Source organism: Protomyctophum bolini (genome assembly GCF_963924005.1).
Source record: "Protomyctophum bolini genome assembly, chromosome: 23".
Lineage (NCBI taxonomy): Eukaryota > Metazoa > Chordata > Actinopteri > Myctophiformes > Myctophidae > Protomyctophum > Protomyctophum bolini.
This window is the reverse complement of record NC_137884.1, coordinates 26263738-26280359: the sequence shown is the minus strand read 5'-3', so window position 1 is coordinate 26280359 and position 16622 is coordinate 26263738. Positions and strand designations below refer to the sequence as shown.

Here is a 16622-nt window from a genome sequence, read left to right as displayed (position 1 = left end):
TATTTCATTTTGTACTATAGTGATATTAATACTAAATCATGATCAGAGTAATATGTGTCTCTAACTTCAATTTCTGTAATAATACTTTCAAATTTGTTGAAATATACATGATCTAAAATACTTCCGAAATGTGTAGTTGGATTTGTTAACCAGATACCACATTTGATTAGCAGTATACTGTGGTTACTTGGTTCCAAAAAGTGAAGACAAGTTTTCTTCAACGGTAAATCTGTGCCTGGTTTGCTGGGACTAGTTACAACATTACGTCATCCTTGAGAGAGTACATGGTGTGTATATGACGTAATGTTGTAACTTGTAACTTGTAACTAGTCCCAGCAAACCAGGCACAGACTGTATGTAGTTGTTCTAGTTACAACTACATACAGAGTATGTAGTTGTAATTTGATTAGCAGTATACTGTGGTTACTTGGTTCCAAAAAGTGAAGACAAGTTTTCTTCAACGGTAAATCTGTGCCTGGTTTGCTGGGACTAGTTACAACATTACGTCATCCTTGAGAGAGTACATGGTGTGTATATGACGTAATGTTGTAACTTGTAACTTGTAACTAGTCCCAGCAAACCAGGCACAGACTGTATGTAGTTGTTCTAGTTACAACTACATACAGAGTATGTAGTTGTAATTTGATTAGCAGTATACTGTGGTTACTTGGTTCCAAAAAGTGAAGACAAGTTTTCTTCAACGGTAAATCTGTGCCTGGTTTGCTGGGACTAGTTACAACATTACGTCATCCTTGAGAGAGTACATGGTGTGTATATGACGTAATGTTACAAGTTACAAGTTACAAGTTACAACATTACGTCATATACACACCATGTACTCTCTCAAGGATGACGTAATGTTGTAACTAGTCCCAGCAAACCAGGCACAGATTCACCGTTGAAGAAAACTTGACTTCACTTCGAAGAGACCAAGCGAAACGATTACTTGCGCGCTCTGCTTGCGCAAGTAACTAAGCTATGGTGACCAAAACTGAGGCTAAAATGTATTGGCAATTTCGTCAACAAATAAAAACTAGACTGAAATGTTAGGAAGGGACGATAGTGGACAAGAGATCCAGTGTAAGTCATTTTACACTTGGCTGCATGCTGAAAATAGCAGATCTACAAGCTCACAACTTAATGTAGATCTTCTATTTTCAGTGAAAAAACAGTCATTACGACGGCATCAAGGCGGCTAAAATCCTATGATATTTAGTCGACTAAAACTAGACTAAAACACTAAAACATTCCAGGTGACAAAAATGTGACTAAATTTGCTGCCAAAAAAACCAACACCGGCGTTGCAGACCTTGGCGGGCACCTTTTTTTTATATATATATTTTTTATCCCACGATTTTGTAACCCATTTTTCACCCCTGTGTCAATCATCTAATGTGATCCTGGGCTCTACACACCCTCCACCAACCTAGTCCCCATATATGGGGGACAAGGGGAGAGCAACCTAGTCCCCATATATGGGGGACAAGGGGAGACCAACCTAGTCCCCATATATGGGGGACAAGGGGAGAGCAACCTAGTCCCCATATATGGGGGACAAGGGGAGAGCAACCTAGTCCCCATATATGGGGGACAAGGGGAGAGCAACGGACTTGAACTCATGCTTCCTTCATGCCTGAGTGTCCAAGTTGCTCCTTTACAACCTGACAGGGGGGAGTTTCCCTGGTTGGACGTCGTAGCGCGTGGAAGGAAAGAACACGTTATTCCAACCAGTTCCTTTCCCCTCCATCAGGTGCCCCGGCTGGCCAGTAGGGGGAGGCAGTTTAGAGACCAGGATTACTGCATGTTTTCTGTGAGGGCACCTACCTTGGCGGGCACCTGGACGTCCTTCTGCAGCACGGTGAGGTCTCGGTAGAGGTCCCGGGTCTCGGCGGGGAGGACCTGGATGCTGGCGTCCATGGCCTGGTCCAGGGCCTCGTAGTCGTAGGACGACGACTTCCGGATGCGCTTGAAGCGCTTCTGCTGCAGCATGCGGAGGTAGTACGCCCAGCGGTCAGGGAACTCCCGGAGCAGAGCCCCGATCAGGGACACCACCAGAGGAGAGCCTTTATGGGGGAGAGGAGGAGGAGAGAGAGGGCAGAGCCCCGATCAGGGACACCACCAGAGGAGAGCCTTTATGGGGGAGAGGAGAGAGAGGGCAGAGCCCCGATCAGGGACACCACCAGAGGAGAGCCTTTATGGGGGAGAGGAGGAGAGAGAGAGGGCAGAGCACCGATCAGGGACACCACCAGAGGAGAGCCTTTATGGGGGAGAGGAGGAGAGAGAGAGGGCAGAGCACCGATCAGGGACACCACCAGAGGAGAGCCTTTATGGGGGAGAGGAGGAGAGAGAGGGCAGAGCCCCGATCAGGGACACCACCAGAGGAGAGCCTTTATGGGGGAGAGGAGAGAGAGGGCAGAGCCCCGATCAGGGACACCCCCAGAGGAGAGCCTTTATGGGGGAGAGGAGAGAGAGGGCAGAGCCTTGATCAGGGACACCACCAGAGGAGAGCCTTTATGGGGGAGAGGAGGAGGAGAGAGAGGGCAGAGCCCCGATCAGGGACACCACCAGAGGAGAGCCTTTATGGGGGAGAGGAGGAGAGAGAGGGCAGAGCCCCGATCAGAGACACCCCCAGAGGAGAGCCTTTATGGGGGAGAGGAGGAGAGAGGGCAGAGCCCCGATCAGAGACACCCCCAGAGGAGAGCCTTTATGGGGGAGAGGAGAGAGGGCAGAGCCCCGATCAGAGACACCAGAGGAGAGCCTTTATGGGGGAGAGGAGGAGAGAGAGAGGGCAGAGCCCCGATCAGGGACACCACCGGAGGAGAGCCTTTATGGGGGAGAGGAGGAGGAGAGAGAGAGGGCAGAGCCCCGATCAGGGACACCACCAGAGGAGAGCCTTTATGGGGGAGAGGAGGAGAGAGAGAGGGCAGAGCCCCGATCAGAGACACCCCCAGAGGAGAGCCTTTATGGGGGAGAGGAGGAGAGAGAGAGGGCAGAGCCCCGATCAGAGACACCCCCAGAGGAGAGCCTTTATGGGGGAGAGGAGAGAGAGGGCAGAGCCCCGATCAGGGACACCCCCAGAGGAGAGCCTTTATGGGGGAGAGGAGAGAGAGGGCAGAGCCCCGATCAGAGACACCCCCAGAGGAGAGCCTTTATGGGGGAGAGGAGGAGAGAGAGAGAGCAACTGTCCGAGACCAACCATGTGCCTCTGTGTGTACAACATGATGGATATCCATCATGGAGACAGAGAACTTGACTCCCTGCTGCTATAAGTGTGTCTCTACTCTCTACGTACCTTTACACTCTCGGACAATGCTCCGGGCCTCCTCGGGCAGGTTGTGGGGTTTACTGTTCACGTACAGAGAGAACACCTCCAGCGCCTGGTCTGCATCCAGACCACTCTCCACCGCCACCTCGTACTTGGCACCTAGTTCACATAAACACACACACACACACACACACACACAGGACAGGCATTTTATCTAACAGGCCCGATGGATGCCTAGAAGGACACTACTGACCCAGTGTTGTTTTCGTCGACTAAAATCAAGACAAAAAATGTTCGTCGACTACCTTTTGAAAACTAAGCTACGAAGACTAAAACTAAATATATTGACAATTTCGTCAACAAATAAAAACTAGACTAAAATGTTAGGAAGGGACGATAGTGGACAAGAGATCCAGTACAAGTCATTCTACAATTAGTTGCATGCTGAAAATAGCCGATCTAGCGTGAGTAGATTGTGTAGATCGGCTATTTTCAGCAAGTGTAAAATCAGTCATCACGACGGCATAATGGCCAGCCAAAACACATTTTAGTCGACTAAATCACCTGTAGATTCAGTCGACTAAAACCTTATGACATTTAGTCGACTAAAACTAGACTAACACTAAAACATTCCAGGTGACTAAAACTAAGTGAAAACCATTTCAAGAGACCCACAGAAGACATTGATATTAATACCTATAGGCAAAGTGTGAAGGAATGGACGTACCGCTAACAGAGTCCGTGAGGCTTCTGTCCCGGGTGGTCAGGAGGACGCGACACTGGATGTCAAACGTCCTCAGAACGCCGCTGTCCCAGAGGTCATCTAGGATCAGCAGAGACCTGGACACACAGTGGACAGCACGCACACACACACACACACACACACACACACACACACACACACACACACACACACACACACACACACACACACACACACACACACATTTTTTGATTTTTATAATTTGTCAATCATCTAATGTGATCCTGGGCTCTACACACCCTCCACCAACCTAGTCCCCATATATGGGGGACAAGGGGAGAGCAACGGACTTGAACTCATGCTTCCTTCATGCCTGAGTGTCCAAGTTGCTCCTTTGCACCTGACAGGGGGGAGTTTCCCTGGTTGGACGTTGTAGCGCGTGGAAGGAACACGTTATTCCAACCAGTTCCTTTCCCCTCCATCAGGCGCCCGGCTGGCCAGGGGGAGGCAGTATAGAGACCAGTTCCTTTCCCCTCCATCAGGCGCCCCGGCTGGCCACAGGGGGAGGCAGTTTAGAGACCAGTGGAACCACACGTTCCACAGCCGGCCACTCACCGAGGGTACCGCCGCAGCATGAGGAAGCGCAGGCGCTCGCGGGCCTCGTCCAGGGAGCTGATGGGCGGCCGCTGGACGCCCTGAGGGTCCAGGTTCTGCTCCAGGCGGAAACACAGCGACTGGATCTTCACCAGGAGGTCCGGCTTGTCCAGCTGGCCCACGGACAGCCAGTGGACGCCTCCGGGGAAACACTCTGGAAGAGGAAGGAGGAACAAGATGACTCTGTGTTCATTTAGACCCGAGGACAATTCTACAAATATTTAACCTATTTTGGTGTTAGCATCATGTTATGCTTTAGCTATTGAAAAATAGCAGATCTACAAGCTCGTAGCGCGCCATTTTGAAAAATCCAAGAACCACTGACATATAGAAACATAGCTTTTTCAGAAAACTGTCAGGATGTAGAAGACATTTTTAGATTTTGAATCTCAGGTCAATATGGGTTATGACACTTTTCTGAAAAACCCATGTTTCTATGTCAGTGGTTCTCAAACATTTTCATGTCAAGGACCCCCAAAAACTGTATGTAATTGGCCGCCGACCCCCCCCCCCCCCCCCCCCCCATCTGAAAATATGTAGTTCCAGGGACCCCCCCCCCCCACACCCAAAAGCAAAGATTTGAGTTAAAAATGTTCGCTCTGAAAGAATATACAGTATATTCAAAAGATTCGCGCCACATTTTCAAGATAAAAAAAAAAACGTACCTTCAATGAGAGCCTGGTCCCGCACGGCCTCAGCAGCCAACACGGACTTGCCCGAGCCGGCCATGCCGAAGACCGTCACCCAGCCCGGTTCTGTCTTCAGTCGGTACAGTTTCTCCCTGAGCCGGTTGACCAGCGGCGGCCTGTTGACGAACACCACGGGCCTCTGGGGCACGCCGCCCGCACTCAGGACCGCTTGGACTGGTGGAGGAAGGAGAATTCACTTTTGTTAAAAAAAAATTTATCACACCCGTGTGAACTGAGTGGTGCTACTCCTCTTTCCAACAGTGCAGCACTATCTCTCTGTTTCTGGCACAACAGCACCCCTACTGGTACTCATAGTGATACTGGTGCTCATAGTCACATAGGTGGGTTAACCCATTCTGACCGGGAACCCATATTGGTGTTAGCATCATGTTATGCTTTAGCTATTGAAAAATAGCAGATCTACAAGCTCATAGCGCGCCACGAGCTTGTAGGTCTGCTATTTTTGAAAAATCGAAGAACGACTGTGACATTTTTAGAATCTGATCTCAGGTCAGAATGGGTTAATCAGACCAGTGTGTGTCCAGTGGAAACCTCGTATGAATCTGATCTCAGGTCAGAATGGGTTAACGTCACATAGACAGGTGAACACGGACATTGCTGTTCCTTGGAGTGGTTGCACCACTCAAAAAAAGTATTTTCAATTTAGGCCCTCAAAAAGACGCCACTATTCATATTCACCTTTACACGGTGAGCTTTTATTGTAGTGCAGTCAAGTCAAAGTATTCAAAAAGGTTATTTAAATACAGCACTGAAGTATTATGTACTATATGTACAATACTCACAGAGGTAACCGGAACGCTCGCCCGAAAACACGCTTGTCTTGTATTCTTGTTTTATTTGTTTTACTGATGTTCAGTTTAGGAATAAGGTTAGGTTTAGGCATACCGGTACTTTTACTGAGGTTCAGTTTAGGGATAAGGTTAGGTTTAGGCATAGTTTACTGAGGTTCAGTTTAGGGAATAAGGTTAGGTTTAGGCATAGTTTACTGAGGTTCAGTTTAGGGATAAGGTTAGGTTTAGGCATAGGAATACCTGGTGGCGACTGGCGACAGTTCCGAAGTCGCCAGATTTGACGTGGGGCGAGGGGGACGCCAGACTCACCGTATGGTGTGCCCCCGTGACTCACCGTAGGGTGTGCCCCCGTCAGAGAAGCTCTTGTGGCCCTCCAGGGGAGGCCAGACTCACCGTAGGGTGTGCCCCCGTCAAAGAGGGAGGCCAGACTCACCGTAGTGTGTGCCACCGTCAGAGAAGCTCTTGTGGCCCTCCAGGGGGGGAGGCCAGACTCACCGTAGGGTGTGCCCCCGTCAGAGAAGCTGAGGCCAGACTCACCGTAGGGTGTGCCCCCGTCAGAGAAGCTCTTGTGGCCCTCCGGCGAGGCCAGAGGCAGGCTGTTGTGGAGCAGGTTGGCCAGGTCGCCGTAGCTCTCCCTGACCAGAGCGTTGTAGAAGGAGATGTACGCCTGGTTGTCTTTCCTCAGGAGGAGCTCCAACAGAGCCACGGCCTGGTCCCTCCGGGTGGGCTGGAGATAACAGAGGGAGGAGGGAGGAGGGAGGAGGGAGGAGGGGAAACATGCTTTACTGGACATGCAGGAAGTAGTCAATATTCAATATTCGAATGCTATAGATTAGAATCTGGACCTACAGCCCACCCCCAGCCATTTCCGTTCACGGAAATATATTTTAAAATATCTTTAGAGCTTATTTTTTTAATTTCCTTTTCTGCTAAGCAACAAGCTATATATGCTTAGATGTTTTCTATTTATATTAGGAGAAATGTGCGCGACTGTAAAGACGAAACTGAAGTGGCGAGGAAACTTCCGCTCACGTTTTACACGTATTACTGGAGAGATCAGTGATGTAAATAGGTTTTAAATTAAATTAAATGAGTCCCGGGATGCAGGGATGGTCTTATGAGTCCCACTCCAACGAAGTTAGGAGTCAGATTTTGCCTTTTTTTTCTTCTTCTTTTTTTTACAAATTGCAGCATTGCAGCGCCGGGGCGCCTGATAGAGGGGAAAGGAACTGGTTGGAATAACGTGTTCCTTCCACGCGCTATACGTCCAACCAGGGAAACTCCCCCCTGTCAGGTGTAAAGGAGCAACTTGGACACTCAGGCATGAAGGAAGCATGAGTTCAAGTCCGTTGCTCTCCCCTTGTCCCCCATATATGGGGACTAGGTTGGTGGAGGGTGTGTAGAGCCCAGGATCACATTAGATGATTGACACAGGGGTGAAAAATGGGTTACAAAATCGTGGGATAAAAAATTATATTCAACGAATCAGGAAATGTCAACCAATGAAATAATCCCAGTGAAAACACCCACCAGTATCCTGATCCTCTCCTCCTCGTCAGCGCTCAGCACCCCGTCACTGATCATGTGATCCATCAGGTAGGCCGCCTTGATGTCCTGCTCAAGGATGGGACGGGAGCGCAGGAGACAGCTCCGCGCCCCTTCCTCCATCGCCATGGCAACAGGATGCTGCACGCGCCAGTGACACACACACACACACACACACACACACACACACACACACACACACACACAAGCCCCTGGAGAGGCTGCTGGTGTTTTGACGGGAGGTAGTAGTCTAGAAAATGAAAAGACAACAAGAGAGTGTCAGGTACGATTATAAGAACTAAGAAGAACAGATGATGTTGCTGTCTGAAATCACCAGAATATGTTCAATAGCACAGTGGTTCCCAAACGGTTTCATGTCAAGGACCCCCAAAATGATACTCCTTAGCCCGCGGACCCCCCATTAGCCCACGGACCCCCCATTAGCCCACGGACCCCCCATTAGCCCACGGACCCCCCATTAGCCCACAGACCCCCCATTTGAAAACATAGGCCACTCTCTGGTCTAGAGAGTGGTTACTTTCCACCGTTTATTCTCCCACTGTTCCTGCTCAACACTTGTGACTTGATTTTTTTTAATTTCTTTATCCAAAATGAGTTAATAGCACAGGTAGACTCTTCACACACTAGACTAGAGCATGTCTGGAATAAATGGCAGAGCTGAAATCGACATGTATACATGACATAAATGCTTAAACATGTAGCTATTAGGCGTAATGTTAGAGACCACAGAAGACATGTAAACATGACATAAATGCTTAAACATGTAGCTATAGGTGTAATGTTAGAGACCACAGAAGACATGTAAACATGACATAAAATGCTTAAACATGTAGCTATAGGTGTAATGTTAGAGACCACAGAAGACATGTAAACATGACATAAATGCTTAAACATGTAGCTATAGGTGTAATGTTAGAGACCACAGAAGACATGTAAACATGACATAAATGCTTAAACATGTAGCTATAGGTGTAATGTTAGAGACCAAGAAGACATGTAAACATGACATAAAATGCTTAAACATGTAGCTATAGGTGTAATGTTAGAGACCACAGAAGACATGTAAATATGAAATAAATACTTAAACATGTAGCTAGGTGTAATGTTAGAGACCACAGAAGACATGTAAACATGACATGAAATGCTTAAACATGTAGCTATTAGGCGTAATGTTAGAGACCACAGAAGACATGTAAACATGACATAAATGCTTAAACATGTAGCTATAGGTGTAATGTTAGAGACCACAGAAGACATGTAAACATGACATAAAATGCTTAAACATGTAGCTATAGGTGTAATGTTAGAGACCACAGAAGACATGTAAACATGACATAAATGCTTAAACATGTAGCTATAGGTGTAATGTTAGAGACCACAGAAGACATGTAAACATGACATAAATGCTTAAACATGTAGCTATAGGTGTAATGTTAGAGACCAAGAAGACATGTAAACATGACATAAAATGCTTAAACATGTAGCTATAGGTGTAATGTTAGAGACCACAGAAGACATGTAAATATGAAATAAATACTTAAACATGTAGCTAGGTGTAATGTTAGAGACCACAGAAGACATGTAAACATGACATGAAATGCTTAAACATGTAGCTATAGGTGTAATGTTAGAGACCACAGAAGACATGTAAACATGACATGAAATGCTTAAACATGTAGCTATAGGTGTAATGTTAGAGACCACAGAAGACATGTAAATATGAAATAAATGCTTAATAAACATGTAGCTATAGGTGTAATGTTAGAGACCACAGAAGACATGTAAACATGACATACATTAAATGCTTAAACATGTAGCTATAGGTGTAATGTTAGAGTCCACAACCCACTGTTTCTCTGCAAGACATTATTCTATAAGCCATATCTCCAAAACTGGTCGGTCAAACTGAACAATCAATATGTCAATTTGAAGCTATGATTTCCTGCTTTCATAATATGTCACATGAAAACAATAATGACACATTTTTTAAACACATTTATAATGAAGTTCATTATATGCGTTTAGAAATGTCTACGAAGGCAACAGCTGGATGATGAGGTGTCAGTAATCAGAGAATGTATATGAGCTATTTGACAGCTGTACAGTGTACAGTGTGTACTGTACTGTACTGTACTGTACTGTACAGTGCTGTACCCCCTCCAACTGTATATAGTTTCCCCATTTTCAACTGTTTTTATTGCATTGTGACACTTTGCTTTGGCAATGTAAACGTTTGCTTACTCATGTCAACAAATTATAGCTCCTTTTGAATAGAATTGAATTGGAATTGCATGAATGAAACAACAACGCCAAGAATGAAACAAAAGCTTTGATTTTAGATTCGACATAATGTTGAGTTTACATGAATGCAGATGTATTATCGAGGCTACATTTTAAACTGAACGGAATGTTGTCAGACTTACTTGACGAGTTACAACTTGACTTGACGTGAAAATGAAATGAAGCAACAACAACAAAAAAAGAGTACATACTTACAGATATAAGCTTTGGGTTCAATGGCGACAGGCTCTGCCGATAAGGTTCCACCAAATGAAATCTCTATTTGAACAATTAACGAATTACATTCAATCTAATGTCATGTATTGTTCCGTATTGTTGTTGTTATGTTGCTATCCCTCCACGCCCATACAAACTACAAAGCACTGCTTCCTGGTTCCAAAACGAAAACAACTTACCCGGCGCAGCAGAGCAGCCAATGAGGGCACGAGCTGCAGACCACGTGACGTGAATGAGCTCATACAAGGGCAACATGCTGCCTGGTGATAAGATAACATGCGCGTGCTCGCTCGCTCGCACTGTCACGCACGCACGCGAACTGATATGCTCTGATAATGAAGTCATTGTTTACATTTACAGTGCGAGCAAGCAAACAAACTGACCTCATTGACTTGATGCCACAAGGTTGGACATCAATATGAAATATGAAATTATGAATGCAACTGAAGAATGACATTTACTGTGATATCATATGGCATATTAATTAAACGAATAAAATAAATGCAGTCTTGTTTTATGTATTAACAACCTTGTAAAGCAGTGGTTAGACAGATACCCATGTACCTGTCTAAATACTTCCTTATAAATACTTCCTTAATGTCAACGAAGTCCACACCCACAACAGCAGGATCAACAAACCATGTGCAACCCAGATTCGGCACAAACAAGGGATTCAATTAATTTCGCTCCTATGCCACCAAAATGTGGAACGCCCTACCAACAGTCATTAAGACATGCAAATCCCTTGACTCCTTCAAAACTGCTCTCAAAGGGCACCTACGGACGGCTGCAATTCAAAACTGGCCCCCGTAAAATCTGAATCCCCCACCCACCCCCATTTCCCCCTCACTGTATATGTTTCTTTTCCCTTTTTACCTCCTATGATGATTTATTTTTTACTATACAAGTTGTGTATATTCGTACGTCTCTAAATGTTTTGATGAATTGAAAATGGTGGGCCCTATTGTAAACAAGAGTAATGCTTTATGGTGTCGTCCACTCACTGTTAACAGTTTTTGTATTGAATTGTACTTGAAATGTACTGTAATTCTGCAAACTGTTAATAAATCAATTCCCAAAGTGGGGTCCGATCCGGGGACCCCCAGGGGTCCTTGAGGGAGTTCCAGGGGGTCCCTGGCTAAATGATAGTTAGGAACCAAAAATTGATCCTTATTGGTCTGTAACTCTGAGTGTACAAATGGAACCATATGTTCCATTTGAACACCGAGTTAAATTAACATTGATTGTACAATATCAATTGGGGGTCCCAGAGATGGAAATGCCATTAAATGGGGGGTCCGTATAGACTAATGCATGTCAAACCGGGGGCACTTGAAATTAAAATGGTTGTGTCACTGCTAGAGCCGTAGAAATCTTCTCTTGGGGGGTCCCAGGGGGTCCGCAGCTAAATGAAGGAGTTCATGGTAACATAATAGACCCTTATAGATCTTTAAAATGAAACCAAACCAATACAACACCGTCAAGAGATTGTTAAAACATCTGCAACAAGAAGTCTACACAATTAGCATGTAGAAGAAGTTATTTTGATCATTTGCCTGTAATCTGGGTTTTGGGTCTGAGGCTCTAAATGTCCTCAAATGGTGGTCCGTCGTGGCTCAAATGTTGAATAGATAATGGGGTTAGATATGAAAACGGTTGAGTATATCGAGTGACACTTTTGTAACAAGATGACAAGCAGTTTCCCGTAATCGCCTCAGTTCATGCCGTTGCAGGACAACGACATGAATAACAGAGTGAGTGAACAGTTCGCCATGTTTGTAGTTGAAGACCACAAAGAGGAACTCCAAGACATAATTATCAATAACAGTTTTATACATTTATTCATTCAAGTGAACTTCAAGGCACATTGATCAATAACATTTTCATTTAACATTTCAATAAAATTATAACTTCAGGCCATATTTAGCAACAGTTGCATACATTTATAAATTAACAAGTAAAACGGCATCACTATATTATTTTGTTACACATATATTCATTCATATTATGTGATTCTCTCTAGACTAGAGGAGTCAGTTCACAACACATTGCATTTTGGCCCCCCAAACTACACTTTTGTGTACCCAAACTACCCACCAGTAAAGAATTCAACCTGTTGATTTACAGAGAGTTAAAACGTAAACACCTCTCTACTCATAGGGCTCCATCTTGTGCCACCCTTATCCCTAAACTTATGCCATTTTTTTTACTACCGGTATTTTGAAAATTAAAAATAGTTCAACTAGCCGATCTACATCCACACGTTGTGAGACTGTAGATCAGTGATTTGAACCATTTTAAAAGGTTTCTTAAAATACATTCAGTAGGGACCTGCAGGCAGGAGAAATGCAGGGGGAAGTCTTCGGCTTGCGGCGTTCTGAAAGAACACCTCCAGTTGCTCATCAGTCATGTCGAACACTCTGGGCCCAATCGGGAGTGTTTGGGCTGGTTCTGTGCGCTTCTTGGCGGCCTGTGGGTGCGGGCGGGTTTGGGCAGGCCCCTGGTGCGGGCGGGTTTGGGCAGGTACCGGGTGCGGCAGGCGGGTTTGGGCAGGCCCCTGGTGCGGGCGGATTTGGGCAGGCCCCTGGTGCGGGCGGGTTTGGGCAGGTACCGGGTGTGGGCATGTTTCGCCTGGCTCTGGGCGCGTGTCACCTGTCTCCGGGGCCAGGGGTGTCAACATGGCTGGCTCCGGGGTTGACTTCGGGACGCCTACTTTTTTGTAAGTTATCCTGATGGGCTTCAACTTGAGCTACGTGACAGAAGATACATTTTTATTAATATAACCCTTCAGAGTGTACGGTAATTACTATGCACCAGGCATGTACTGTACTTACCATTGGCATTTTAATCTTCAAGGATGGGTCTAGATACAAAAGACAAGAATTAGTCAAATGTATTATTTTAGATCCTTCAACAGTAAGCACACCATTTGTGATTATCAGTCGGGTGAAAAGGGCACATTATCCAGTGTATGATGCAGGCTGGAACCAAAGCCACGCTTAATAAAGAAAAATCTATCCATAATTTCCTGAAAGTCTTAATTTGCATAGGATTTAATCCTAAAAAAGGGATGCAAAATAAAACAACAGTTTACCTGCTTGAAATAATCCACTGCGGGTTTCATGCTGGTCTTTGGTGCCTTCAATGAAACTAATGTACAAAAAAGAAAAGAAAAGTTAACCTAGTGAAAAACATGTTCATTAAGCACAAATGGCTCATCTACAAGCTCAGTGCATGGAATGTGAGCTTGTAGATCAGATATCTTTTTATGAGCTTTTACTAAATAGGTCATAATAGTTTGTGGTTGTAGCATCAGTGTTTGTCGACTAAAACCAAGACGAAAAATGTTCGTCGACTACCCGTTTTCTTTTCACTGAGGAAAACTAAAAAAAAACTAAGCTATGATGACTAAAACTAAATATACTGACAATTTCGTCAAATAAAAACTAGACTAAAATGTTAGGAAGGGACTAGTGGACAAGAGATCCAGTATGAGTGATTTTACAATTAGTTGCATGCTGAACATACAAGCTCACAAAAAACTTCTCAGGTGACTAAAATGTGACAAACTAAATGAAAACTATTAAAAAAACCAAAAACAAAAAACAACACTAGTTGTAGCATTATGATGAGTGGTTTAGTTAGTGTGTGGTTGCAGCATTATGATGAGTGGTTTAGTTAGTGTGTGGTTGTAGCATTATGATGAGTGGTTTAGTTTTAGCCTACCGTTTTCCCTTTTCAGCAGAAACGTTGGGTGAACCTGCAGACAGGGTCTTATAGTCATTAATCACAGACTGGAAAACATCCACTTCAGTCAAAATAGTTTGGACTTGTGGTGCAAATCTTTGAACATAATATTCTCACTGCGAACATTTTTAAAGGTGATATAGGCAAGTTTTCAGCCAAAAATCAACATATTTATCTATCTATATTTGTGGCCTTATTCCCTCTATCTTCCCCTATATTTTGATGCTGAGCTGCTGCCCTGTAGACATACACTCTCCCTTTGTCTCCCTCTATGTGTTTGTATCTGTTTATATCCACTGTTGTTTATGTCGCGGGACGGAAGCGTCGTGTTGGGAGGAGGGTCTGTGTGGGGGGTGACGCGGAGTCTTAGCCAATTGCAGCGCGAGGCTGTGACTGTTCGACCCAGCAGTATTATAATGAAAACGCAATGCGATTTCATTGCAAGTTGCAATGAAATCGCATTGGTGAAACTAAGATATGGGGATAATATTATACTTGCAATTTGCAAGTATAATATTATCCCCATATCTTAGTTTCACCATTGTTCATGTGAAATAGTATGTTTATGATGTAATATGTAAGCCTGTTGAAATTATGAGAATCGCTATGTATAGCGCATGGTTTGGTGGTCCGGCCGGCTTGAAGCTTGCATTCAACCCGTGCTCGCCAACGGTGACAAGCCGTCGCTGATCATCATAGCGATGAATAACCGTGGACAAAGTAGTTCACATGAACGATGCTGTAGTGGCTGGGGCATTTGAGGGGCAATATGTTTTATATGCACGATTACAAATGAAAGATAATTGAATTGAGAGCCAGTGAGTCTGCTCCACTACTTCCTACTTCCTCATTTGCGGGACTCGTCGTGTCAGTCTTGTGATATTGTGATTACGCTACAGTTACCCTTAAAAAAACATGTCAACTCAATGTCATTGTTGTAACTATGATATCGATAGAAATTCATAATTTTTTAATGTCATATTTAGCCATACGAGCGCAATATCCATAGCGTCCCTCCCAGCAGCAACAACAACCCCATAGCCTGAAGTGACCTGGCTCAGCCAATAGAATGACGGGGGGAGGGGGGTGGAGCTAGATTTTAATTTGTTTGGAAACACTCGATCAATTCTGTGTACAAACACTGGAAACTTGCCTATATCACCTTTAATTCAAATCTTTGCTTCTGGGGGGGGGGGGGGGGGGTGTCCCTGAAACAACATATTGTCAGATGGGGGTCGGTGGCCAATTACATATACGTTTGGTGGTCCTTGAAATGAAAACGTTTGAGAATGACTGACATAGAAACATGGGTTTTTCAGAAAACAGAAAGGTCTAAATGGGTTAGGACCGGGTGAAATAATGCCTTCCATTGTCGCGTTTAACTTTTTGATCACTTTTGAAACAAATAGAAATAAAATAAAAAACAGTGTCATACTGTACCAAGGATGGTAGACACGTTGGGGGGCAGTTGCATGTGCAGGTTTTCAGCGTTGCTCAAGTTCAACAAGGTGGAGTTGACCGGCAGACCTGGGAGGAACCGAGGCACGCGCGTCACCCATTCACCTGTGAGAGAGAGAGAGAGAGAGAGAGAGAGAGAGAGAGAGACACACACACACACACACACACACACACACACTTGAAATGTTTATTTATGTCCACATAATGAGAAGTACAGGAATACCTTGTTACTGTACAAAGGACATAAACACTGCCAGTGCAGTTTGACAGTGGGAGAGCAGCCAGTTACAACGTGCATGGACGGCAAAGCATCGTTACATACAGTACAGCTGACATGTCGGACACAGGGCAGCATCGTTACATAAAGTACAGCTGACATGTCGGACACAGGGCAGCATCGTTACATACAGTACAGCTGACATGTCGGACACAGGACAGCATCGTTACATACAGTACAGCTGACATGTGGGACACAGGACAGCATCGTTACATACAGTACAGCTGACATGTCGGACACAGGGCAGCAGACATAAATCATGGATAAAGGAAACAACGCCTCCTCCAAATTGAGCGGCTTCCTATAATGGCTGAAACTGAGCAATACCTCGCCAACTGCTTGGCTCTCCTTTTGGAAAGGCCGGCCATTTGTAAGCCCCTCACAACCAACTTATGCACATGCCCTATAGGCTGCCAAAGATAAAAACTAAAAGTTTACATCTGTAGCCTAGCTGTGAGATGGTCTGTGTTAGCTGCTGATACTTCAGCACTTTGGTTAGAAAGGCACACACACACACACACACACACTCAGGGAAAGGAGATGATGGGAGCAATAGAAGAATACTGGACAACTCACCCCGGTGCTTGCCCGTTTTTTTTTTTTTTCTCCCAGGATTTTCACCAGTGAGGGGGATAACTTTGTAATATGCTAGTGGCTGTTTGTATTCTTTTTGGAAAAATATAAAAATATACTCCTGTGGAAAGGCGATATTATTTTACTTATATTGACCCTATAAACAATTTAGTATTATTTATGTAAGGTTTTGCCCACTCAAATGGTACCTCGTCAGATAATCCCCACATATCCTACAACAACTTCTGTGAACAGACTTCACTGTAGTAGCTTTTCATAAATTTTATCTTTGTACTTAGGCAAAGTCCAGGCGTCTGCTGTCCAGCCTCTCCCACCAACCCCTCACTGGGGAAAATTCTGG

At 44.8% G+C, this 16622-nt stretch overlaps 1 protein-coding gene across 2 annotated transcripts in view; it reads right to left on the bottom strand.

The window, feature by feature from the left end:
* The window catches only part of apaf1 (apoptotic peptidase activating factor 1), a 30762-nt gene extending 20452 nt beyond the window's left edge, over positions 1 to 10310 (bottom strand). For both annotated transcript variants that reach the window (XM_080756921.1, XM_080756922.1), the window contains exons 1-8: positions 10186 to 10310; positions 7654 to 7918; positions 6661 to 6850; positions 5288 to 5485; positions 4584 to 4776; positions 3993 to 4105; positions 3293 to 3424; positions 1825 to 2063 (exon numbers count right to left, since the gene is read on the bottom strand). In XM_080756921.1, coding sequence (XP_080613047.1) covers positions 1825 to 2063; positions 3293 to 3424; positions 3993 to 4105; positions 4584 to 4776; positions 5288 to 5485; positions 6661 to 6850; positions 7654 to 7797 — 1209 coding nt within the window. In that variant the 5' untranslated portion in view covers positions 7798 to 7918; positions 10186 to 10310. The remainder of the gene's footprint in view (positions 1 to 1824; positions 2064 to 3292; positions 3425 to 3992; positions 4106 to 4583; positions 4777 to 5287; positions 5486 to 6660; positions 6851 to 7653; positions 7919 to 10185) is intronic.
* Between the last annotated feature and the right edge of the window lie 6312 nt (positions 10311 to 16622).